Source organism: Podarcis raffonei, chromosome 3, assembly GCF_027172205.1.
Source record: "Podarcis raffonei isolate rPodRaf1 chromosome 3, rPodRaf1.pri, whole genome shotgun sequence".
Taxonomy (NCBI): Eukaryota; Metazoa; Chordata; class Lepidosauria; order Squamata; family Lacertidae; genus Podarcis; species Podarcis raffonei.
The window spans coordinates 14,272,597-14,297,520 of record NC_070604.1 but is presented as its reverse complement, the minus strand read 5'-3'; the positions used below and the strand labels follow the sequence as shown (position 1 = coordinate 14,297,520).

General features: G+C 42.0%; 1 protein-coding gene across 2 annotated transcripts; it reads left to right on the top strand.

The window, feature by feature from the left end:
• The first annotated feature begins 835 nt into the window (after positions 1 to 835).
• Positions 836 to 20,876, top strand: BTBD3 (BTB domain containing 3). Of its 2 annotated transcripts, XM_053380620.1 has the most exons (5): positions 836 to 985; positions 13,090 to 13,357; positions 13,899 to 13,989; positions 14,745 to 14,863; positions 19,600 to 20,876. In XM_053380620.1, the coding sequence occupies exons 2-5, from the start codon at positions 13,215 to 13,217 to the stop codon at positions 20,630 to 20,632; spliced, it is 1,386 nt and encodes a 461-aa protein (XP_053236595.1). In that variant the 5' UTR covers positions 836 to 985; positions 13,090 to 13,214; the 3' UTR covers positions 20,633 to 20,876. The 2 variants fall into 2 exon arrangements, with proteins under 2 accessions (XP_053236595.1, XP_053236594.1); XM_053380619.1 differs by lacking the exon at positions 836 to 985 and having other exon boundaries at positions 12,716 to 13,357.
• The last annotated feature ends 4,048 nt before the right edge of the window (positions 20,877 to 24,924 follow it).

Sequence of the window (24,924 nt, the reverse complement as noted above, 5' to 3'; positions counted from 1 at the left end):
CCCTTGGCTTGAAAGCGAGATGAGCTCCGCAACCCCATGGTCACTCAACTGTCCAGGGGTGCTTTACCTTTTTACTACTGCTACTACTGTTATTACTTACACGCCACCCATCTGACTGGGTTGCTTGTGGGATGCTCTTCCTGAAGAGGCCCACCTGGCGCCTTTCACCATATATATATATATATATATATATAGGTGCTGAGCGGAAAACGTTCCCCTTCAGCCTTTGTCTCTGGCCTTTCAAACCACTTTTGTGGGAGTTATGGGTGGCTATACCTTTTCACGTTCGGGCGAAGGGCATCATGTGAGTGTAACAACAACAAAAATCTGTTCTGTTCACCCACCATGTTTCGCGACAGCCCCATGCTCTTGACTCGCTGTCGCTATTCCTGATATTATCCTCCCCTTCCTCTCCTCTCCTCCATTATACCTAATTTGATGTTTGTTTGTTTGATGTTTTATCGTGTTTTAAATATTCTGTTCTGTTGGGAGCAACCCAGAGTGGCTGGGGCAACCCAGCCAGATGGGCGGGGTATAATAATAATAAAATTAATAAAATTAATAATAATAATATTGTTCGTTTGTAACGGAAAATCATTCAAACGCAAAAAATATATTTTTTTAAAGGAAACGAACATTTCTAACGGCCACGAAGCCACACGCTTTTTGGGTCGTAGGGTTGCTTTGTTGTTTGGGGTTGAGCGCGTCCACACGACGTAGCCGCGCCAAAAGCGCCTCCTTTCCCTCGACAGCCGCCGTTTTTATATCGCGCGCTTCTTCTCCTCCTCACAGGTTTTCCCGCTCTTTTTCCTCCGCCAGCGCCGGGAGCGCGCACGTGGGGTGGCGGGCGCGCTCCCGCGGCCCGGCCCCGCCGTCCCTTACCCGGCCGTCTCCTCCTCAGCTTCGGGGGGAGGCGACCCGCTTCAGCCGCTGCGCCGCCGCCGCCGCCCGCGACGTATAGAGGAGGACGGAGGGGGCAGCGATGGTAGGTGGCCCGGGCCCGGGCCCGGCTTCTCCTTCCGTCGCCCTGCAGGCCCTCCCTCGGGAAGGCCCCGGTGCGGCGGGAAGAGAGACCCGGCCCTGGCCGCCGAGGAATGGCGGGTCTGGGGCGGCGGGGGAGCTGGCTTAGCAGCGGGGCAAGCGAGAGGTGCCGGGTCCTACCTCGGGCGGGGGCTGGGATGAGACGGGCCGGGCCTTCCGCAGTTCGGGTGCGATGGGGATATCCCTCCCTCTCCCTTGGCACTTAGTATTATTCTCTTCCACCCCCTCCTTGCTGTGCTGCTTCTTTTTTAAAGGTTTTGGCCTAGTTTTTCCTCCTAAAGACCAATCCGATCGACCTCAGGCCGCAGGTGGGGATTCTGAGTGATGAGATAACTCTCTACTTCCCCCACCCCTCCTCCCTCTCTGCAATCCTGGGGATGCCTGCTCAGAAGCAAGTCCCATTCAGTTCGGTGGGACTTCCTCCCCCCCGGGGGAAAAAGATTGCAGCCATGCACACACAATTTCCTGCAAGTAGGAAGCCAAGGCCCGTTGCATTCAGTGGGACTTCCTGGGCAAGTATGCGTAGGATTTGTAGACACACACATGCAATTTATTGCAAGTAGAAAGCTGGAGTTGTCTGCTCAGAAGCAAGCTCTGTTCATTTCAGTGGGACTTCCTCCCCCAGGCATATAGGATTGCAGCCATGGGCACACAATTTCCTGCAAGTAGGAAGCCAAGTCCCATTGCATTCAGTGGGACTTCGTGGGCGAGCATGCATAGGATTTGCAGACACGCACGCGCGCACACACAATTTCTTACAAGCAGAAAGCTCTATCAGGGAGAAGGCTAGATCACAACCTTCCCATTCCTATCTGCTGATTGAAAATGAATGTTTTAGCTTGGCACCCAAACTTTGTTGTTTGCAGGGATTTTTGTTCTCTTGTCTGGAGGAAGGTTTTTGCCAGTTAAGACTTAGACCAATGAGAGATCAGTCACTGTGTGCAGCTAGTCCGAGAAAGGCAAAGGTTGCAGCTTTCTCCTTGACATGCTACTTAATAATAAGAATACTTAACATTAAAGGATTTATATGCATATGTTGTCAAATGTACTATGACTTCAGAAGCAATGATTTACCACTGGTAGGAACTTAGGAACTTGCCTTGTAAGACATTTAATCATTGGCCCATCTAACTTGTATATGCTGACTGGCAGCAGCTCCGCAGGAGAGGTACTGGGGGTTGGCACTGCAGAAGCCCCTGCATCACTCACTAGCTGCCATTGAGAAGTAGCAGCCTTCTGGGAGTGGAAGGGGGGATCCTCTTTGGAGATTTGGGCTCCCTCCTGTGTGCGGTGGCATTTAAGGGAGGGACAGCGATGACAGCACTTCCTTCTCCAGCAAAGCAGGTGGGCATGTGGCAGGTCAAAGCAGGAGCCATCTCTGCTTGTCTGCCTCCTTCTCCCACATCGTCTCCCTCTGGAGTGCTGGGGATTGGGCCCAGGACAGCCCTTTGCCTTAGAGGCAGGGGAGCAAAGGTACCTGCTGCTCACAGGGAGCAGTGGTAGCAGGGAGCTTGTAATGTCCCCTTGCGCCATGTGGTGTATTGGGCTTTGTTTTCTACAGGCATCTGGTTGGCCACTGTGAAAACAGGATGCTAGACTAGATGGGCCATTGGCTTGGTCCAGCAGGGCTCTGTTTATGTTCTTAGGGTCACTTCTGCCTCTCAGTTGCTTTCTGTTGCTCCTGAAGGAGCATTTCCACCCCCGTTGTTCTGCCTGGACACTGAGGTCCAGCACTGAGGGCCTTCTGGCAGTTCCCTCACTGTGAGAAGTGAGGTTACAGGGAACCAGGCAGAGGGCCTTCTTGGTAGTGGTGCCCGCCCTGTGGAACGCCTTCCCATCAGATGTCAAGGAAATAAATAACTATCTGAATTTTAGAAGACATCTGAAGGCAGCCCTGTTTAGGGAAGTTTTTAATGGTTGAAATTTTATTCTGTTTTTAGTGTTCTGTTGGGAGCTGCCCAGATGGGCGGGGTATAAATAATAAAATTATTGTTATTATTCTGTTTCTGACTGGCACAACACAACTAACCACATTGCTGTGATGGCAGCAGCTACAGTCATACCTTGGGTTAAAGTAGCTTTGGGTTGAGAGTTTCGCCGCATGCGGACACTCAAAATGACATCATGCACATGCGCAGACGCAGCGAATCATGACCTGCACACGCGCAGACATGGGTTGCGTTCACTTCAGGATGCGATTGGGGCTCCGGAATGGATCCCGTTGCATCCAGAGGTACCACTGTATTGCCTCTGCTGCTTTGTCAGCTGCCTCCATACACTGGCTATCTTCTCCTGGTTGATGTGGCAGATAATCCCAAGGACTTTATCACCCAGAGATAGAAAGTGAACAAGGGCAGTGGCTTCTTCTTCCAGGTTTCTGCCTCTGTTGTTCATTCAGGTGAGCAAGCAGTGGTGGCAGCTGTTGCCTTTAAATGCTTTGCGTCTCCCTCTGGGCAGTGTGGCAGGGATGTTTTCCCACTGGGGAAAGGTGGAGGGGGCCCTGAGCATTTTTGCAGAGAACCCACTTCCCCAGCTTGGAATAGGCCGTGTCCCACTACTGAGAAGCAGTATATCCTTTTATGGTGGAGGATATGAAATTCATCCATGTTCTTAAACCAAATTGGCATTATTCAAGTTGTTGAAATGACAGTCAATTATATATATATATATATATATATATATATATATATATATATATATGAATGAATGAATGAATGGTATGTTTGAGCTGTTGTTCAAGTGAAAAAACCAGTGAGAACAACTTCTGAAAAAAGTTCTCAGTGTTTTCAATGCTGCCTCAAAATCTTTGGATGGTTGGTACATTGCTAGTCACTAGGGCAGTAAACATGAAATGAATGTGGTGCAGTTTTCCAATTTAAGTAAATTGCAGTGCAATCCTACCTCTGTCTACTTGGAAGCAAGTACAATTGCATTTAGTGAGGCTTAATCCAAAGTAAGTGGGTATTGGATTGCATCTTTATTATAAGTGCCTTTCTTTTCCCCAGAGGGGGTTACAGCATAACCTTGCATATTGGTGGGTTTCTTTTGTTGGGGTATCCTACGGCCCTTGTGTGCGTGCATGCATTTATATCTCAGGGAAGTGTTTGAAAGAGCAGGAAGTCATCAGATAGTCAGCCACATTAGAGAACCCTCCTTCCTCCGGTCTTGAGCCTGGTGTTAGAAATCTGAAATCTAGGTATCTGGTTGGCCCTTGGGTACCCCTGTCTATAGGAAGCAGCTTGGCTTGGCAAATCCAAGACACCTTGAGAAACTTCCAGCATCTTTTATTCCTCCACCAGCATGTTTTCCCATCAGTTGTAAGAGACACATGGATTGAATTCATGCACTGGCATGTTTATGGTTCTTAAAGTAGGATTCTAAAGATTTATGCTACATTATTATTATTTATGTTGATAATAAAGAATAATGCAGAAGTAGTGTGTATGTAGCAGCCAAAAGAACTTAACAAGGCCTTGACTAAATACATATTTATTGTTCTGCCAGTCATGTCACCACTTCCTTGTAGGTCCCACCAGTGATTAAACTGTGCACACTGCTCTCTGCTTGTCATATAGATTGTATTAATAAATAGTTTGTTTCTTACTCCCAGAGAGCTGTCTCTTACTAGTGTGTGGGGGGACTATTCATTTGGAAACAGAGGGTGTTAAGAAAACCAAACACATTGTTCCTTGCTAAGCCATGAATATGGAGTACACACTTTTAAAATGGAAAGAGGTAGGCAAAGAATTGCAGTAAAAATATTGGCTCATAAATGAATTAATAGGCAGATTATGACTAAAATATTAAAAAATTCAATAATAGATCTATATTTTACAAATCTAGCTTTTCAAATGAAAATTCTGCTTGATATTCATCGTGCCTTGAGAGCATTCAGTCAGAACAAAACATCCACAAATGGGGAAGATTTATGCAAATTGTAATCTTGCTAATTTCCTGAAATTATGAAGTTAATATGAAGCAAAGGCTTTCACCTGCATGTTAAAGGAGTCCAACTGGCACATTTGCATTGCTCGTGGCATTTTAAAGCTAGGTCTGTGGTGCCTGGTAAAATTGAAAAGCAACTTACAATGAACTAGGGCAGTATTTAATCTCTTTGCATCCAAAAGATTTATTTATTTACTGGATGTTCACATATTCAAACTTAGGAACATAAGAAAAGCCCTGCTAGATGAAACCAAAGGTGCATCTAGGCCAGAATCCTGTCCCCACAGTGGTGAATGAGATGCCCCTGGGAAGCCCATAAGCAAGACATGAGTGCAAGGGCAATCTCCCTACTTTCAGTTCCCAGCAAGTGATAGTCAATGGTTTGGGACACGGGTGGCGCTGTGGTCTAAACCACTGAGCCACTTGGGCTTGCCGATCAGAAGGTCGGCGGTTCGAATCCCCGTGACGGGGTGAGCTCCTGTTGCTCTGTCCCAGCTCCTGCAACCTAGCAGTTCGAAAGCACACCGGTGCAAGTAGATAAATAGGTACCGCTGTGGCGGGAAGGTAAACAGCGTTTCTGTGCGCTCTGGTTTCCATCACAGTGTTCCGTTGCGCCAGAAGTGGTTTAGTCATGCTGCCCACATGACCCGGAAAGCTGTCTGTGGACAAATGCCGGCTCCCTTGGCTTGAAAGCGAGATGAGCGCCGCAACCCCATAGTCGCCTTTGAGTGGATGTAACCATCCCTTTTTACCTTACCTTATTCAGAGGCATAGTACCTCAGATACCATACACAGCCATCATGATTAGTAGTTGTCTGTCCTCAAACTTCCAGCAGCTTTGTTGGCTAGCTCCTGGCTCTAGTGTTATGAGAGGAGGAGAAAATTGATAGTAATTTTATTTTCTGTGACGAAGTGGATGGGACACCCTGCATAATTTTATACACCCCTATCATGCCCCGCCCCAGCAGTACACATTTCCCCCCAAAACTAAGTAAGACCCAAATGTTTTAAACTTTTTTTGTTGAGAAGTTGCTGCACCCCTTTGATCATTTTGATCGCCTGTTTCTGAATCTTTCCCAGGCTTATCACAGAAATCAAAGGGTACAGCTATAGACCTAAAACAGCATTGCAAGTTATGTTCCTTGCATCTGGCAAACACTGCTCTGTGTTGCTAACAGTTTACATTGTTTTCTTCTTCCAGTTGTTCCCTGCTTCCAGATTCTATGTAATCAATTTAGTTCTGAACTCTTGGGCTGTTTTTGTAATTACCAGGGTGTGGTTTATTTTCTGTCATTGATATAACCCCACTCCTTGCTTGTATAAGAGTTCAAAGTATAAACTAGGGTTATAAACTGGTCGGTTAAATTCATTTAAATATTTATATGATACCAAGCCTTAATTTCTTCTGGGGAGCAACAGTGGGAGAGTGCTGTTCCAAAGTGGAGGTGCTGCCACACTAAAATACCTTACAGCTGCAGAACGTGTATGATGCGGGACCTGTAACAGTGCCAGCTCCGCAGCAAGTTATTAGTCATTGCTCAAAGAAATACCGTGTTTAAATGTTTCTACACCCGAAAGAAGAATTTAGATATTGAGGGTTGTTCAGGGTTTCACTTGAGAATGTGAATGTTTACACATGCAAGCCCTGACCTCAATGTTCCCAGATGTGTGGACTCCTGTTTAGACCTTTGTGTGATTAGAAGGGGAATTTAAAGTGCATTTTGCTATAAACCCACTTAGGAAACTCCCTTGATTTGGAGCCCTTTCTTACCATGGTTCCTGGCAGCAGGAAGGTATCAGCAGAGCGCAGTTCAAAACTTCCTTCAAACCTTTGTGGTAGTTGCACCAAGATCTGAACAGGAGCTAGCGTGCCTGGTGACACTAGGGATGAGGCTTGTATGTGACTCCTGCTCGCATCCATGGTTTCAGTGTTTGCATATTTGCAAGGATGCTTGAACACACCTGAGTAAAAGGTTAAAATGTCTCCAAACTGTCTCAGTATCGTAGGAAGATCCATATTTGAAAGTAAGTAGTGGCATGAACTTTGGTTTGCAACTGCAACTGCCTGCTCTGGCAAACTGGCTATTGCTGTTAGAAGGGAATCTTAGTTTTAGTAGGTTGGTGGCTTTACTGCAAAAGATACATTATGTGTGAGATTTGGTGTCCCCCCCCCATCCAAGGGCTGTTAGTTTAAGTGAACTGTGGATCAGGCAGACCTGAAAATGATAAAGGGAAGAGTTTTCTGAAAAAAGAATAACCAGCTACCCTGCATATTCACACAGGAAATAATTTTAATCTGTATCTATCTAGGCCTGGTTGTATTTCCCAGACATTCAAGAAGACAAGTGATAGCATAGCAGTCCTTTGAATAATATAAAGTGAGTAGCCCTTTGCTTCTTATAAGCTTAATAACAGTAATGGCTTCCACAAGAAACAGTTGTAGATCACGAGAAGACGAGCTTTATATCCAAATGGATAGGGACATTCTGATGAATCACATCTGAAGTTGCTCCTTAAAATGAATAAGTTCCTTTATTTATTTATTTAAAGCAATATCTACCAAAGTTTTCTGCCAAAAAACTCCCATAGCAGCTTATATAAAATCACGAAAAACAAGAAATTCCCCACCTGTACACTCACAGTCTAAAAGACACAGCACAAAACGAAAAGGGGATAAGGAGGGAAGAGGAAACTAAGCAAACTCAGGCACCAATTCTTAAATTACAGAGTTCTTATAATGACTCAGTGGAACGAAAATAGCAAGAGGTGAAGCCAAATAGAACTAGTGGGGGTACCCTGCTTTCCACCATTTTGACATGGTGGGTGGCTGCTACTAGGTTCTGTTGTTGTCAGCCCTACCAATTAAAGAGCAAGTTATACCCTGCAATTAAAGATTTAATGGAGTCAGTCATTAATACCCCAAGATTATGTCTATTAAATCAATATAGGGCAGATGAGTAGCATTTGTGCCAAATCAACATTAATCTGCAATTTAAACATAGTGTAGGCAAAACGTGTAGCATAGTCTTAGGTATATCTACTGTCATTAAGTCCCACAGGGTTCAATGGGGTTTACTTCTTAGTGAATAAATGTGTCCTCTTCTCTCCTACAACAGGATTTGGCTGTTACATACATTTGGGATTCATCTTAAAATGGCAATGGAATATTGTCTTAATTGGTAACAAGAATAATGGGAAGGACTGTGTCTGATGATGACACCATTTTGTAGATATTTGTTATTTTCTCCAAGTGAATTTCATGACCAAGTGTGAATTTGAACCCAGGTTCTCCATCCTAAATCTAACCCTAGCTCTCAGGATTACATTTTAGGTGCTTTGTAGCCGCCTTGACTTCACTGTTGAATTTGTTGATAGTTTGCTTTGACTTGAGGTTTGGATTTATAGGTAAATATTGATAACATGGTATCAGTGCTTAATGTTTCCGTTCAGGTTTAGCGTTGCTATATGGCATGTGAATACTGTTCAGTCTTTCTATTGACAACATCTTCTAATGAAATATGTGGGAATGAATACATTCACTAAGTATGTTAACTAGTGTAAGGTTGTATGATTTGGAAAATTACAATTCCATTGTTGTTTGACTAAATGAAACAGATGGCTATTTCTTTTTTAAAGTACTTAATGAAAATAACCATTATAGAGTTATATAGGGCTAAACCTGCACTTCTCTGTATTTGTTTCCGAGATTAATCATGGTGTTTTCCCCTTAATTGTATTGTCAAGAAGCAAATTATGCATAGCTAGCACTCTAAACGTTTCTTGGTAATTTTGTCAAATGCACAGTGGGAAAATAAGTATTGCCATACTGGTAAAATCATACAGCGTAGCAGGGAAACTTAAAATATTATTCCATTCCATTTAAAGCTGTCTAGTGGAACAAAATGACTGTACACTAATTAGTCCTATATGCAATTTCAGTCCTGAAGGGTTCCATCTTTGTGACACTTTAGTTTTTCCAACTGTGACGTGGGTATTCCTATAGGAGGGCACTGTTGCTAGGGAAGGCCTGAACATACAGGAAAGGAAGGAAGCAGAATGAGGATCAAATTAAAAAAAGAACAGTGATGCCTAAGAGGAAGTCAATCTGAACAGAGGGAACCAAATGCTACTGCACACAAATGGCTTATTTAGAGTTATTTTGTGGTTGGGGGCAGAATTCCCTAGACAGTTAAACTGAGAAAGACTTTCTAACCAAGGAATCCCAGAAAGCTCCTGGCAATCATATACTGGGCTTAAAGCAGTGTGGGCTTTCCTGTAAAAAAAAGAAGCAGAAAAAGAAGTGATTTCCCCCCTTTGCCCTTATCAGTGGAGATCTCCTTTATCATGTTTGCCTTAAGAGTTAGCAAACAAATTACATATGCTGTATGAATAACTGGGACAAAAATACAGTAGTCCAGATTAGTTGAACTGAACTATTTGAAAAGGGAAAAAAATAAAGTGCACTTTTCTAAGCATACTCAAAGCTTTATTAGAAAATTATTGTGTTGGAATACTTGTAAATATTTTAAGACATGACAACCCTTACTATATCTATATCTGTATATCTATATTTATATCTATAGATAGATATAACAGTTTAATAACACATAATTACACATTTCTGGATTGAACAAAACCATCCACCCTTGCTTTTGCTAAGAAAATCTAGCCAAGACTGCCTACCCATATAAGGCTAAGAAAAATATTTTATGGGCTAGATATTTTGTTTATATTGTGATCCTCAGATGAAGGGTGATATAGAAATAAAATAAATAATAAATATGGAACATGGTCTGTGTGAGTGGAACTGTAGCTAAAAGCTATTTGGCTATGCTTTTAGTTGTCATTTTTATCAGAGATCCATTCTCTGCAAGCCTTTGACTCTCCAAATCATGTATTTTGCCCTCCAAGGTATAGTACCAGATCCTTTTTGAATCCATCTTAAATTAACTCTCTCTTTGGCTTGAAGTTAATTGAAGTCTCTCCTCTAACCAAACCAAACCAAACCAAACCAAACACATGTAGGGTCTTAAACGGGGCATCCCCAAAACCAGTGAATTCTTTCTAGTGTTAAGTTTCCTTCCTCTCTCCCATAATCAAATTTAGTATTTGATGCAGTAATTCTTGTAGGAGCTCAGGGATGTTGCCAGATATTTAGAACTTTGAACTTAGGCCCAACCTACTAAAAATGCATACACCCCTGTAATACAAAGCAGTCTTCCTAAAATTGCAAGGATGGGGGGCATTCAGCATGTGCTCCTGCACCAGCAGGACGTAAGATTTGCATTATGGTAGTATGACACAGCACTATTCGCGTTGTACATAAGGCACTGCTGAGTAATGGTAATGTTTTCAGGGCAACTCTGGCAATGGAGTGGGACTGCTTATCCATCTCTAATTTGTGTGGTATTTTGGCCTCCATGGTGCACCCGCAGAGGGCTCCAGCCCTTTGGAGACCAAGGGCACATTTGCAAACCAGAAAAACAGATGTGGCCACCACACTGACACAGCTAGCACAGTTACACATGCACTGCTATCACACACTCTCCCCTCTGTCAGCAATTTGGCTTGAAAAGTGTTAGCTCTCCATTCCCAGGTGTAATACACACACACACACACACACACACACACACACACCCTACACACCTGAAATTGCTCCCTGCATTGCAGGAAGGTGTCAAAGAAGCCTGCTATTGGCTACAATAAAAATGTTTATTTCAAGCTTAATTCTATGGGAGGTGGAACAGAGAAAGGAATGGGATCTTGCAAGTGCAGGCACCATGTTGGTAATGCATGCGCTAGGCAGCTCAAGACTGTAGGCTAAATATTTGCAGGCAACTTTTCACGTAATTACAGCTAGTAGGTAGGACAGCAGATAGGATATGGTGCAACTTGTACAGCTTCTTCTGTGTCTGGAATTTATACCCCACTGTAGTTGTACACCTCTGTAGGATGATTGCATGCTATCACATTCAGATTATTCTATTATCAGGCACCTTTTTGCACCATTGACCTGTTTTCAGAAGTGCTCACGTTTAACCAGAAACAAACTGGCAACTCTTGAGATGCAGGCTTCTAGAAAGAGTGGTTAGTTTTGAAACCTGTTTGACGTCTTGTTTCTGGAACCCCAAAGTGATGGCTTTTAAACTTATAATTTTTTGTGTGATGCTGATGGTGTATTAGGAACAACATGTTTTGAAAGTGAGATGCCAGCTTGGTACTGTACCACTCAGTGAACCCTTATTTCAAAAATTTGCCAACACAGCCTTGTGTCGAGAGAGGAATGCTCTAGCCCAGGAGGAGCAGAAGGTAGATTTGGGGTCTTTGGTAGATTTCTAGAAGGTCTGCAGTGGATGAGAGTGGGTTTCTGACTTTTAGTGGTCAACAATAGCAAATAATTAATGTCTTAGAAATAATTCACTTGGGTTGCTGAAATTAAGAATGCTTTTGTGGAAGAATCTGTATAAGTGCTTTTTGTGCAAAAGAACTGTAAGCTCAGTTTTTATAATGGGGGGGGGGAACCTTCAGCAAATATGCTCAGAGGCACGCTCTTCCTTAATTCTCAGTGTTTGCCGGCCCCTCCAAATCCTTTTTTTGCTCCTAGCTCTGGCTGGTGCACCCTGGTGCTTTGGTTAAAAAAAAAGAGCAAAAAACATTTAGCAAATAAAAGTAGATCCTGCAAGCTTGAAACCTGCCAGCCCTTTGGGTACAGTGCAAAGTGCTTGCAATACCCCTTCCTACTCACCCAACTCACTCTGCTTTGAGGGAGGGGAGCTGTAATGTACTAATACAGGAAGCAGAGTTGGATCCAAGCTCTAAAGGAAGGGATGAGCTGCACCTTTATGCCAGGGAGGGGGCTAACACCAGATCCTGTACTTACAACACATCCAATTGGTGGGATGCATTAAGCAACATGCCAACACATAGTAAACCATAATTACTTTAGTTTAGACCCTTTCAAATGCAAGAAGTCTGTCTCTTTAAACAATTTAAATTTGTCTAATTTGATATTGTATATTTCTTGTACACATATGGAAGTTTTGCTGTGACTGTGCAATCACCAGTGGTGTAATTTGGCCTAATTAGCCTTTGCTTAGTGATTTGGGATGTCTATCAAGGACTGTTATGTTCTCAGGAAACGTAGTGAGTTAAAAGCTAATGTGGTGACCTCATCTCTATTCATTAAGCTCCAGAGTATAAACTGCACTGGAGAGCGGCTGTTAAACTGTATCAGTCCATTTTTATGCTGCAAGTTAATCTGCTTTAATTTGGATACTAAGTTTATCCAATTTAACATTTGCAGTTATAACGGGAAATAATTTACAGGAAAAAATGCAGTATATTGTTCACTTCCCTTTTTGCCTTGCTTGCAAACGTTTCTTGGGATTTTGTTGTTGGTGGTGAGGCACAATCATTTTTATTTTCTTGGGTTCTTTAAAATGATGTTCCTGTTTGAAAATTGGTATGGCTTCAAGGGGAAATTATTAGCCAAGGACCAATAGAAAACACACACATTTGTATCATTTACTTTGTGCGAGCGGTTTGCCTTTCTACTTAAACCGATCATTAAATGAGAGTGCAGCCACCGGCTCTTTAATATTAGAGCTATATGCACACTGTGTCGCTGTGCTGCTGGTCCAATCGCTCTTTGTGACTTCAGCTATTGGCTCAGAACGCTGCTTGTCTGACTCCATCTGCAGGGCTCTAACACCTCCTGCACTCAGATCCATTCAACACACAACTCGCTGACAAGCAAGCAGCAGCAGCAGCAGCATATCTTGCTCTCCTACTTTGTTTTGCCACACAACAAAGCTCTCTCGCAAGCAAATGAAGCTGGGAGTCATGATGGGGAGGAGTTTGACAGATCAAGTACTGGATCAAACTTAAATAGCTAATATCTTAATTCAGCATCCTGGAAAAAAGGTCACCTTGCCTTGCTGGAAAAAGAAGCACACAATCTCAGCCTTGCAGCTCTGTGTTCGGTACCTTCTGTTTGCCTCTGTTCTACGTAGTTAGGCTATCTGATTACACAGACAAGGATACTCATGGTAGATGACAAGGGAAAGAACATGAAATGTCTCACCTTCTTCTTGATGCTTCCAGAGACAGTTAAGAACAGGTCCAAGAAAAGCTCCAAGAAGGCAAGCAGTAGCAGTGGTGGCAGCAGCAGCAAGTTACCTCCAGTTTGCTATGAAATCATTACCTTGAAGACTAAAAAGAAGAAGAAGATGGCTGCTGATATTTTCCCCCGAAAGAAGCCGGCGAACAGTAACACCACTGCTGTCCAGCAATACCACCAGCAAAACATCAATAACAACAACATCATCCCAGCTCCAAACTGGCAAGGACTGTACCCCACCATCCGAGAAAGGTAAGCAAGTTGGGAAATGGTTTCTTAATTGTGCTTTTCAGTTCAGTGGCAATCTGTAGTGAGATGTGTGCCCTTTTTTCGAACAGCATGCCTTCCCATTAGGCAGTGCTCAAAGAAGGGGAAATGCTTTTACTTTCCCCTTGTGCAGTTGTTATTTTTTCTCCTCATAATGAAGAATATTTTTGCATGCAAGCTGCCTTGATTTAACCTCTTAGGCATTCTTCTCTCATGAAGGCACATTCACGCCATATTAATCTTCGTATTTGATCACACAGTTTAGCATTTTTACTTTTACAAAAGTTCTTGCTAAGTTTTTCTTGCAGTGTCATACTTTTTTTTATTGAAAAAAGGCCATACCTTGGTACATTTAATGATTATTAAAGTCATTTAAAATCTGTTCTGCTTTTTTCAAAAAGGACTATTTTCTTTCTCTCTTTGTGTGTTTTCTTGGTTGCTCTTGAAAGATTGTAACATTATAAGGAGCTGAATTGCATGTATGGGATGCTGAAACTCTAAAATAACTTATTGCCTCTGTTTGTAGAAATGCAGTAATGTTCAACAATGACTTGATGGCAGATGTTCATTTTGTGGTTGGTCCACCAGGTGGGACCCAGCGGTTGCCAGGACACAAAGTAAGCAACAGCTGCATTACTAGATCTGACATGGGAAAAGCAAGGGGAACATCAACCGTTGCCATTGTAACTTAGTGTGGGAGGCTTGGGTACTGGAACTGACATAATTATGGAAGCTTTTAAGCATCTTTGCCTGGTGAAATGCTTTAGCAGTTTCCCCTCCAGTTAAATATCTTTGCTACTGTAATACAAGGTTGGGAAAATCTGTGTCTGTTTCTGGACCACAGTTCCCAGCCATGCTAGCCGTTGGGCATGGGAGTTGTAGTTCAACATGTTCCTCAACTGTGCAGTACAATATTACCCCCTCCAAAATCTTGTTTTACAGATTTATGACATTATTATCCTATCCTTCCACCAATCTGCCCTCCTTTTAAAAACTCACAACAACCCTGTGAAGTAGGTTATGCTGAGACGGCGGCTGGTCCAAAGTCACCCCATAAGTGGGAATTTGATCTCAGGCCTCCACATATAACATTCTGAAACACTGCAACACACTGCCTCCCAGTGGGGATAGCAATGTATTAGAATAGCAGTTGGTTCAAGGGTTGTGGATGGGGTTTCTCCAGGATTCCCTTAGTGAGTTTTGCTTTAAAAATTTAGAGTGCAAAGTGAAGCCATGCCATGCTCTCTCATTACTGATGATTGCCTTCATGGCTTCATTCTTAATGCTCACTGTGGCGCTGCCACATTTCTGCTTTTCTGTTGGCGATGAATTTTGTTCTAAAGCATGAAATAATATTTCCCTTTTTGAACAGTATGTCTTAGCTGTTGGAAGCTCTGTATTCCATGCAATGTTTTATGGAGAGCTTGCTGAGGACAAAGATGAAATCCGTATACCAGATGTGGAGCCTGCTGCTTTCCTCGCTATGCTGAAGTAAGCATCCTTCTTCATTGCTGGAAGTGAATTTGTTTGTACTTGATCTAGTAATGCCATAGTTAAAAAGTTAGGCATTGTCATAAAGAAAGAATTGATGTGCAAATGCACTGATTAGCTTATGGATACGGTGTCTGTAGTTGTGTGTTAATTATAGGACTTTTAAAAATGAATATTTTATTTATCCCTCCCTTCAGATGTCAAAGAGATAAAGAATTAAACAACTTTTAGAAGACATCTGAAGGCAGCCCTGTATCGGGAGGTTTTTAACGCTTCATGTTTTATGTTTTTAGATATGCTGTTATCTGCTCAGAGTGGCTGGGGAAACCCAGCCAGATGGGTGGGATATTGTTGTTGTTGTTGTTTTATTAATAATAACCCCTCACTTCCCTTCCCCGCCTCCATCTCCTGCATATTTATTTAGTCAGCAGGTCACATTGCTCAAGCTGCTTTTTCATATACTTTATAAAGAATTGAATATAAAAAGGAAGAGCTTTAAAACAGGGTGAAAAGGAAAGATTCCAAACTACTAATATACTGTTGCCCGTTTTAGATGCAACACCAAGCCAAACCATGGCTTAGCACATCTGAGCAAGCATGCAAGTCTCCAGAGTGAAGATCACAGCCTCAACAATCCTATCTCAGTCTTGCTGCTGTCATGCTTCCTGGGGCTAAGCCATGGTTTGGCTTAGTCTTCCTTCCACGATCCAGGGTCATGGTTTGACTCACTTCAGTGAGTCAATGCATGAGAACAAACCTTGCTTGCAGCGGGTGGTTTGTCTGGTGCAAGACGAACCATGGGACACAGTCTTCACTCTGAGATCTCACACGTTTCCTCATTCCCAGTAAAGGATGAGTTGGCTTAGCATTACAGGTGAACCAGGTCTGCATTTGTTTGTGCTGCCCCTTTTTCTAACGACACAATTCCTTTTTATTCCTGATAAGCGCAGCTTCTGAAATGCAGTCACTGATGATAATGTTTTCTTATAGGCAGGATGAATTTTCAAATGTTAAAAATAATAGTATTTTCTTGAATGCTGTTTCTGCATTTTAAACTTGAACTGAAGAAAGGACATGCATTGGGGGGGGATGATTTTTCCCTCCACCCAGCTTGTTTTTCTTGCATGACGAGTGGGAAGTAAGGAAGAGCAAGTTGCTTTCGAACAATGATTGCCCATTAATTCAGGATTTAATTTGGAATGTGTATTTGGAAACATCTAGCATTTCTTATTAAAAAATAATCATTTTTCTCTGTGTCGTCTCTTACTGTTTTATATGTGTGCTTATATATTATAAAAATCCTTTCGCTGTGCCATTGAATCCCCCTGCAAGCTTTGCCTGACCATGTAACTGCTAAATATTAGTCTCCGGTCTGGATTGCCTTGGCAATTGTGAAGGGCACTTTCTAACTTTTCCTTAGGGTGCTTTTGCTGCTTGTAGCTGTGGTTAGTCAGCACACAAATGTGTGAGGAGCTTCAAAGAAACGAGATGACACGTATGAACCGGCAAGACGCAGTTGTGTCGTCATTTGTGGTTAGATCTGTCAAACTGCGAAGGTTGCAGTATTTAAATATAGGTGTTACGTCCTGATGCAAATGGGATGTTGTCAGGTGAATAGTATGATATGTTCAGGTTATAAATACCAGCAGTGCCTTAGGTAGATATGGGATCTTCAGTTGAATCTTACCGTGCCAGAAAAAAAGGATTTACTGCTTGATGCAGCTCTACAGTGGAAAGAGTTTATATCTTCCTAAATGCAGGCACTAGGAGGCATACTCAAACAGAGCACAGTCTAATACAGGTTTAAGGGCACTTCACAACCTTTGATTTCAATAGGCCTTTGATTTCAGTAGATGCTTGTGTGTGTTCTGCTGTGCACTTGATTGTACTCTTGGTGTGCACAGTTCTGGAAACACGGATTTAAGAGTAAGACGAGTGGATTCATCCTAATGAAAACATGTTTAATACTCAACATTTACACTGAGCTGGACTCTCCCCTGTCAAAATAGGGTAGCAGCGGAAACATCACAATGGAAATACCATGTTTTCACTATCCATAGCTAAGGTGTTCCAGGAGAGAAGAAAGAAGGGAAGAGTGCAAACCAGGTCACTGTTATCTCCATTCTTGATTTTTTCTTTTGGTGATAACCAGTTTATTATCTTTCTGCAGCAATTTTTAAAAAGCATCTCTAAAATTAGGAGCCAGACCTTTTCATAATTAAAGAAAAATAAGGCTGTTAGAGTAGGCTTAGGTGTACTTTACTGTCCTAGTTCATGACCAAACTATACAAGATGTTTAACTCTTTCATCTCCTGAGGAAGGTCCCTCTTCTGAGGCTGGTATTTGTTTTGTAGGGGAAATCTCCAAAACCAGGGTGGTGGAGGGATTTTCCTCGGGACTGCAGCTGGGGAGATTTACCCCAAACTTCCTGGTGTTATTTGCAGTGTTGAAAACTGGCCCATTAAAGACACATTTAACCACATCTAGGCAAGGTACAGCAAGAGGTAAATCTGTAAAGTGGCTTGAAGCATATCTTACTGATATTTGTAAGCTACTCTGTGAGACTGTTTTCTCTTGAAGAGTAGGATTAAAATTATTTTAATAGAAAAATAATTAGGCCCCTGGTTTCTAATATGTGTACAATATGTTAAAATATGTGGTGTTAAAACCTACTTGGTTTCTATATCTCATGTTTTGAATGCATAAAACCTCTACACTGGTGATGTGCACGTTTGCCCTGAACATAAAAGGAAAATATGCATTTTACTTTAAGTATTAGTTATCATTTCTATGTATGGTAAGTGTCACTTAAACAGTCAGAGCTTTTGTCTGACAGTTGCTTTTAATCCACCAAAAATCCCCAAAGCAATTTCATTGTTATAATAAAAGTTTCATTTTAAAAAGACCACAGGTAAATTAGCCTGTTGCTACTGTTTATAATAGCTGTGCAAGTTAGATATTTAACATCCCTAAGTGCTGTCTTCTATGCTGTATTCTTTCTGACACTTAAAATCCCAAGGGCTAGAACTACGTGTTAAAACATTGTGCATCCAAGAGAGATTATGGTTGCCTTGTAAATGAGCAGCTAGTGCCCCATAGGGAAAATCAAAAGAAGTAAACACAAATCTTTTAAACAAGAGCTTAAGTGAAATTGACATCAAAGCTTCACAAATGTAGTTCAAAATATTCTGCCACCCACCTTCATCCTCCTTCCCTTGCCCCAGTGCCAGATCAAAACCAGTTTGTGCTACTTCCCTCCCTCCAAATAATTAACTTTGCTAGAAATTACTAGGTTTCTCATTGTGATCTGCAAGTCATACATATATGGCTGCTCTAAACTATTTTCATCATGGTTAGGTTGAATGTTCAGCATGAATTGCATGCAGTATGCAAAACTGAAACCAGATTGAAAGAGAAGTGCCTTTGCCTTGTTCATGTGCTCGAGTAATGCCTCCTTTTCTTCTTCTTCATTGTGCTTGGGAGCTGGAGAAACTAAGGGTACTACTAGATGTGCATTTTTGGAGTATGCTGTGAGTTCACTTGGGAGACAGCCTATCAGCTTCTTAGGGGGGCTATCCCAACCTGAAAGTTTGGGTTCAGAACCCAGCTAGATCCCCAAACAATCTATTGCAGGCACACTACAATCTGCCCCATAATCTTATGTGGAATGGATTGTGGAAGATGTTCTCTGGAGTACTTTGATCACTTCCCTTGAGTGATCCGATTGCAATGTCAGTTGTCAGAAACAAGGAAAATAAGACTGTAGATGATAGGATGAGGGTGTCCATCTAGTTGACCACCATCCTTTCCAACAATGGTCAGTCCCTGGTGAAGCCCACAAGCAGCCCCTCCATTGTCTGCAGCTGGTATCCAGAGAGACACAGCCATTGAACCTGAATAATCAATTTAACTAGTCATAGTGAATAAGCATTTTAGAGAGAGCGATCTTCCATAAATATGTCTGCTCTTTTACTGGCTACCTAAGCCAATGGTAATTACCACATCTTGTGTTGGCGAATTCGGTACATTTGTACATTCATTTTCGAACAGATTAGTTTTCAAATGTTTTGGCTCCCGAATGCTACAAACCCGGAAGTGAGTGTTCTGGTTTGCGGACTATTTTTGGAAGCTGAATGTCCAACGGGGCTCCAGTGGCCAATCAGAAGCCACGCTTTGGTTTCAGAACATTTTGGAAGTCGAACGGACTTCCGGAACAGATTCCGTTCGACTTCCAAGGTACGATTGTATTTTAATTGTATGTTCGGTGAAGAAGGGCTTTTTGTCTCTCATGAGCAGAGTTATTGACATTTTTCCCTGAAATACAAGTCCATTATATTTCACCATGCGCTAAAGTAAATTGGTTGTCAACTTTACACTATAATGAGCTAAAGCTTAAATTGATTGATTCATGGGGCTGCCAGTTAAGGGCACACTTGTTCATCAAGGCAACTTCCCTTGCAGTGCATTGCAGTGCTGTGGAATGAAAAAAGACCATATGAAACATTGCCTCCTGAGCGTTTGCAGATTTTGTCATCATCTTAAAAAGTCACCCATATTGAGGTTTTGATGAGCTTAACAAAAGGTAGATGACAAATCAACAAATTAAGCATTTGTTGCAAATAATTCCTGAACAACTATATTAGCGTTTTATCATACATGTGTCTTTCACTACTAGTGTTCTTGAAAAACGTCCATCTGTTTTGTTAACAGTATTACATGCGTGTCTTTTTTTGCAGATACATATATTGTGATGAAATTGACTTGGCTGCGGATACAGTTCTGGCAACTCTTTACGCTGCCAAGAAGTACATCGTTCCTCATCTTGCCCGCGCATGTGTTAACTTCCTAGAGACGAGTCTGAGTGCAAAAAACGCTTGTGTACTGCTCTCCCAGAGCTGCTTATTTGAGGAACCAGACCTGACTGAGCGCTGCTGGGAAGTGATTGATGCCCAGGCAGAGCTGGCTTTGAAATCAGAAGGGTTCTGTGACATTGATTTTCAAACACTCGAAAGCATCCTCCAGAGGGAGACCCTGAATGCCAAAGAAATTGTGGTTTTTGAAGCTGCTCTCAGTTGGGCCGAAGTAGAGTGTCAACGCCAAGAGCTACCTGCCAGCATAGAAAACAAACGCAAAGTCCTTGGGAAGGCGCTCTATCTCATCCGCATCCCTACGATGGCGCTTGATGACTTTGCAAATGGTGCTGCTCAGTCCGGCATCCTGACACTCAATGAAACAAACGATATCTTCCTTTGGTACACGGCTGCCAAAAAGCCAGAGCTGCAGTTTGTGAGCAATGCCCGGAAAGGCCTTGTCCCGCAACGCTGCCACCGCTTCCAGTCTTGTGCTTATCGCAGCAACCAGTGGCGCTACAGGGGCCGTTGTGACAGCATACAGTTTGCTGTTGACAAGAGAGTGTTCATTGCTGGCTTCGGGCTCTATGGCTCCAGCTGTGGATCGGCCGAATACAGTGCCAAGATTGAACTCAAACGGCAAGGCGTTATCCTAGGGCAAAACTTGAGCAAGTACTTCTCTGACGGATCTAGCAACACTTTCCCAGTGTGGTTTGAGTACCCTGTGCAGATCGAACCAGATACCTTTTACACAGCTAGTGTGATTCTGGATGGAAATGAACTTAGCTATTTTGGACAGGAAGGGATGACAGAAGTTCAGTGTGGCAAAGTAACTGTGCAGTTCCAGTGCTCTTCAGACAGTACCAATGGCACTGGGGTTCAGGGGGGGCAGATTCCAGAACTTATCTTTTATGCCTGAAAGAAGATGGGTTCCAGAACATGGAGAGTGCTGTTCTATGGTGTATATGTCTGGTCCAGCCCTGTTTGATACTTACCTTGCTGTCTGCAAATATGTGATCAGTACAGGTAATATGTTCCTGATTGCAGTGAACAGCTTAATGCTTGCTGTACTTTTGTAGCCTAAGTGTAAAATTCTTTTTACTGGGAGCTCCCAGGAACAAGCAAATGAGCAAATTATAAAAGTCAAGAGTTTCACAGCCTTACCACACATGAGATGGCCTTTTTTTGTGAAAGAAAGGAAATAGATGTTCTTCTCCATGCTGTTTCCCACCTACCCTTTTAACTTGCTACTTTCTCCTGTTCTTTTGATTTATTTATTTTTGTATCCTTCATGCCATAGGCTTTTCAAACATCTCACTGTTTGTTTTAACGGACACCACCTCACACTTCCACTGGAGGCTGATTTGGCAACAACACCACCAATTCACACAAAATCAGTTTTGCTAGAGAGACAAGTTTGGTCTTCCTGCATGTGCTAATCAGATGTTGGGAAGTTGTGTTAATTGAGATGGACCACTGGGATGAACTGGTGCATTGAGAATGTCTACAAAGGAAAGTAAGTCTCCTCAAGGAGCAAAGTGGGTTATGCACAGTGGATTCCTACTTTCTTCAACACCATTCTCCCAAGCTTCTCCTGAGACACAAAACAACCCCTGCTTGTCCAGCTAGTGCAGTGAAATGAATGGTGTTTTCACCATGGCAGTGCCTCAGTGACCCATTTCTTTTTAATAAAGCATTTCCCCATTTAATAAGCCTTTGTAGTCACCTTTTATGGGTCCAGTCCCTTTCCCACAATTTTCTGATCCGTAGAAAATGAGCAAATCCCTAGTGACTATTTTTTATTTTTCCAAAGGCAGTTGAAAACCTGAGTAAAATAATAATAATAATAGCAATTTTTGTAGTATTATATTACTTTCAATTGCTATGGATAGTTCACAAATTGACAAACTTGACAGATAAATGGATAGAAGCAAGAAGCAAGTAGGTTTCCAAGATTTCTCCATTTCTGGGTCAATATCCAAATAGTAGGTTGGACAAAATGCAGTTGTACTTAAATATTCACCCACATGTTTGCTTTTTAAAGATGCCCCAGATCTGTGATTTTTTAAAAAAGATGCCCAGATTTCTTGGCTTTCAGAATCCCCCTAACTACGTACTGTGTCTGGAATGAGATAGTAACTTGGCTGGCGTGGATGCTGTTTGTAGTTTTTCTTCTTAGAGCTGCTTTTTAGCACAGCTGTAAATGGTTGCTTTGAGTAGCATTCATTACCACACTACATAGAATGCCTGTTAAGACGCATCTCTAAAACATGTATATGTTCATTTTATAGGAAGTTTTGATTTTTGTGTGATTGTAATGAAATTGGTAACTGCCAACATTTTCTGAAAAGGGGACATTTGTGACTTAGATTTCCCCCGTTTTAATTTGATCTTCATTCAGATCTGAAGTTCAGTTTTTCATTGACCAGAAGCATTTTTTTCCTCTCTTATTTTAAATTGGTTGTCAGGCTTCCTGTAGAACCATCTGTGTTCTTGGCAGGAAAGGGCTACAGGCTGGGTGGTAGTAAAAATGAAAGGAAATAAGCATAACTGAATGATACAGAGCAATTTCGTGTTCATGAAATAATAAAAGACACATTTTCAAGTAGGCAACACTTGCCTCTGCTTGAAAGTTGCTTACAGTGGTATTCCCAAGCTGATTTTCAATTCCCCTTGCTTTAAATTAAGGATATGATTTATTCAGTAAAGTAAGCATGAATGCTTCCTGCTATATTGTTTAAGGTGGGAGTGTACCTCCCCAACACTAAATCTACACACTGATATAACTATATAAATGTTTCTCCCACCTCTCCACCCACCAATATGGTACATTATCTGTTCATGTGCTTGCTCTGAATATTTTAACCTGCTGGAATCCTGGCTTCTGGTAGTCTTTTAAGTGCCATTAAGAATCTAAAATATGGTGGATTGGGCATGAGAAAATCCAGCCTTCAAATGCAGTGTTTTCTCAGATGTGTATAATATAAAGGAAAACACAGATGCTATTCTTAAAGGGAAAATGTTATTATTGCCTTTTTAATTATTTCAAATGGTATGATGTAAAACAGAAGCATATAAATGCTCTCATGTTGTATTGGGGTTGCTTCCTGATCAGATGTACCTGATGGTATCCCCAAGAACCATTGTGGCTGGCGCATTGGTCTTACACCCAGGGAGAACCAGGTAAAAGCCCTGCTCAGTCACAAAATTTCCCGGGTGCGCGTAGCCTAACTTTCCTCACACTGATGCTGTGAGGATGAAATTGGTGGCAGGGCATCGAGGAAGGGCAGGATAGAAATGAGAATGAATAATTTGTGCATAATGTGCTGGGAGAGGGGGAGGGGCTCCTGCAGATGCTTCCCCATGCTTTTTCATGAACCTCAAATAAGAGTCACAACGGAATTGCATGGTTTGAGCAAGTAGTGCTATTTCCCCTGCTAGCAATCCTATAAAAGCCAGTTTCCAGACTAGGGTCATGTGGGGTTTTTGATGCCCTGTGCCCTCTTGGCCTCTAGATGGCATATGTACACTGCTGCTTTTACTTAATGCCCCACTGAAACAGATGGCTGTCAAGAGGTCCAGAATGGTATACGAGTGTAGCACTTTATATTTCCCTTAAGCATGAATGTCTGGCCATTCACTTCCATGGGGGGAAGTAACTGGGTTTAGTTGGGTGTAGTGCTGCGGTGAAAGAGAGCTAGGTTAGGCGGCCCCTGATTTTGGAATGCATAGCTCAACCTTCTCTGAAAAGGGGTGTCTTTCTGTCCCCCTTCCCTTGTTTGTCAAAGTGACAGGCGCTTATTCAGTTTGAACCTGAAAGCAGAAGTATCATTTGAACTTCATCATATTTGCCTACCAATTGTGAGCAGTTCTTAAACCAGTTTGCAGTGGTAAATTACAATCCTTTTTTTTGATGGTACATTTCAGTGCACCATCTCCTTTACTGGTGTGCTGTCGGATACAAAAAATGCATGTCTTAAACCAATATAAAAATTAAGCGATATATTGGTTTACTCTTAAGATAAGGGAGGCATAGCTTGCTGCATAAAAGTTAGCATGTGTCTTCTGCAACTGAGTCACTTAAGCTGATCAAGAGGCCTGGACTTCCCCATGTGTTCCTTGAAAAAAGAGATGAGTTCAGAGTTTAAATAGTATTAAATTTGTCTTAGTATGGACAATATTTTAAAGCATATTTTGAAACTGATTTGCATTCAAGACACATACTGCAGAGGTGTTTAAAAATTATCTCTGCAACCATGAGAGCTAAATACTTTCACAGCTTTCACGAAAGCACCCTTCCCTGCTTTTAGATTATACGGGAGAGAACTAAGTTATGCTTCCAACATGATTGGGTGTTTGTATTCCGCATGGTGCACATTATTTTACGTGCCTCACAATGCACTCCTGTGCACGTCTACTCAGAAGTAAATCTCATTGAGTTCAGTGGGTCTTACTTCCAGATAAGCATGCACAGAATTACAGCTTAGGCAGTAGAATTTAAAGTGTGCATTGCACTACTTTCGGCAGTTTTCAGTTAAAATGCCTTTAAAATTACTATTAAACTTGGACCACTTCTAGTATGAATTATTTTTATTGTCAGCATCTGTACCATGCCTTTCTAAGGCATATTCAATGCAGCTTGTAATCAAAATAAAAAGAATGCACAACAAAAAGAACAAAAATATGAGGAAAATGGCAAAGCAATAAAAAGGACTAAAAACTATAGGATAATCTGGCAGGGGGAGGGTGAAAAATGAAGATATGCTGCAAAAGCTTGCTGTAATAAAATTGCCTTTGCTGCTCATCTAAAAGTGAGTAGCTATAGGGCCAGGAGCACCTCCTTGGGGAGGCTGCTCAGATGTATGACTGAGAAAAGTATAAATGGGATCAAAATGAAAAGTCAGAATGCTAATATATTGATAAGGAGGGAACACACAAAGAATGGGGAAGTCCACATTTTCCGAGTGCTGCAGAAGCTGAGTATTTCAGAGTTGGTTCTGTAGATAATACCAGAAAATTCAGCCAAATGAAATCTTCTACCTAAAGTGGCACTTTAACCATGCAACTAGAAATTTTATGAAGGAGGTTTTTGTACCTTTCAGAAGTGTCCACGTTTGATCTAGTTCCTGGTCAGTTGTTACTCTCCAGGGAGCAACCTGGTAAAGAGTCTTGCGTGTGCAAACCATCCCCAGATAGTAGTGTGTGGTACTG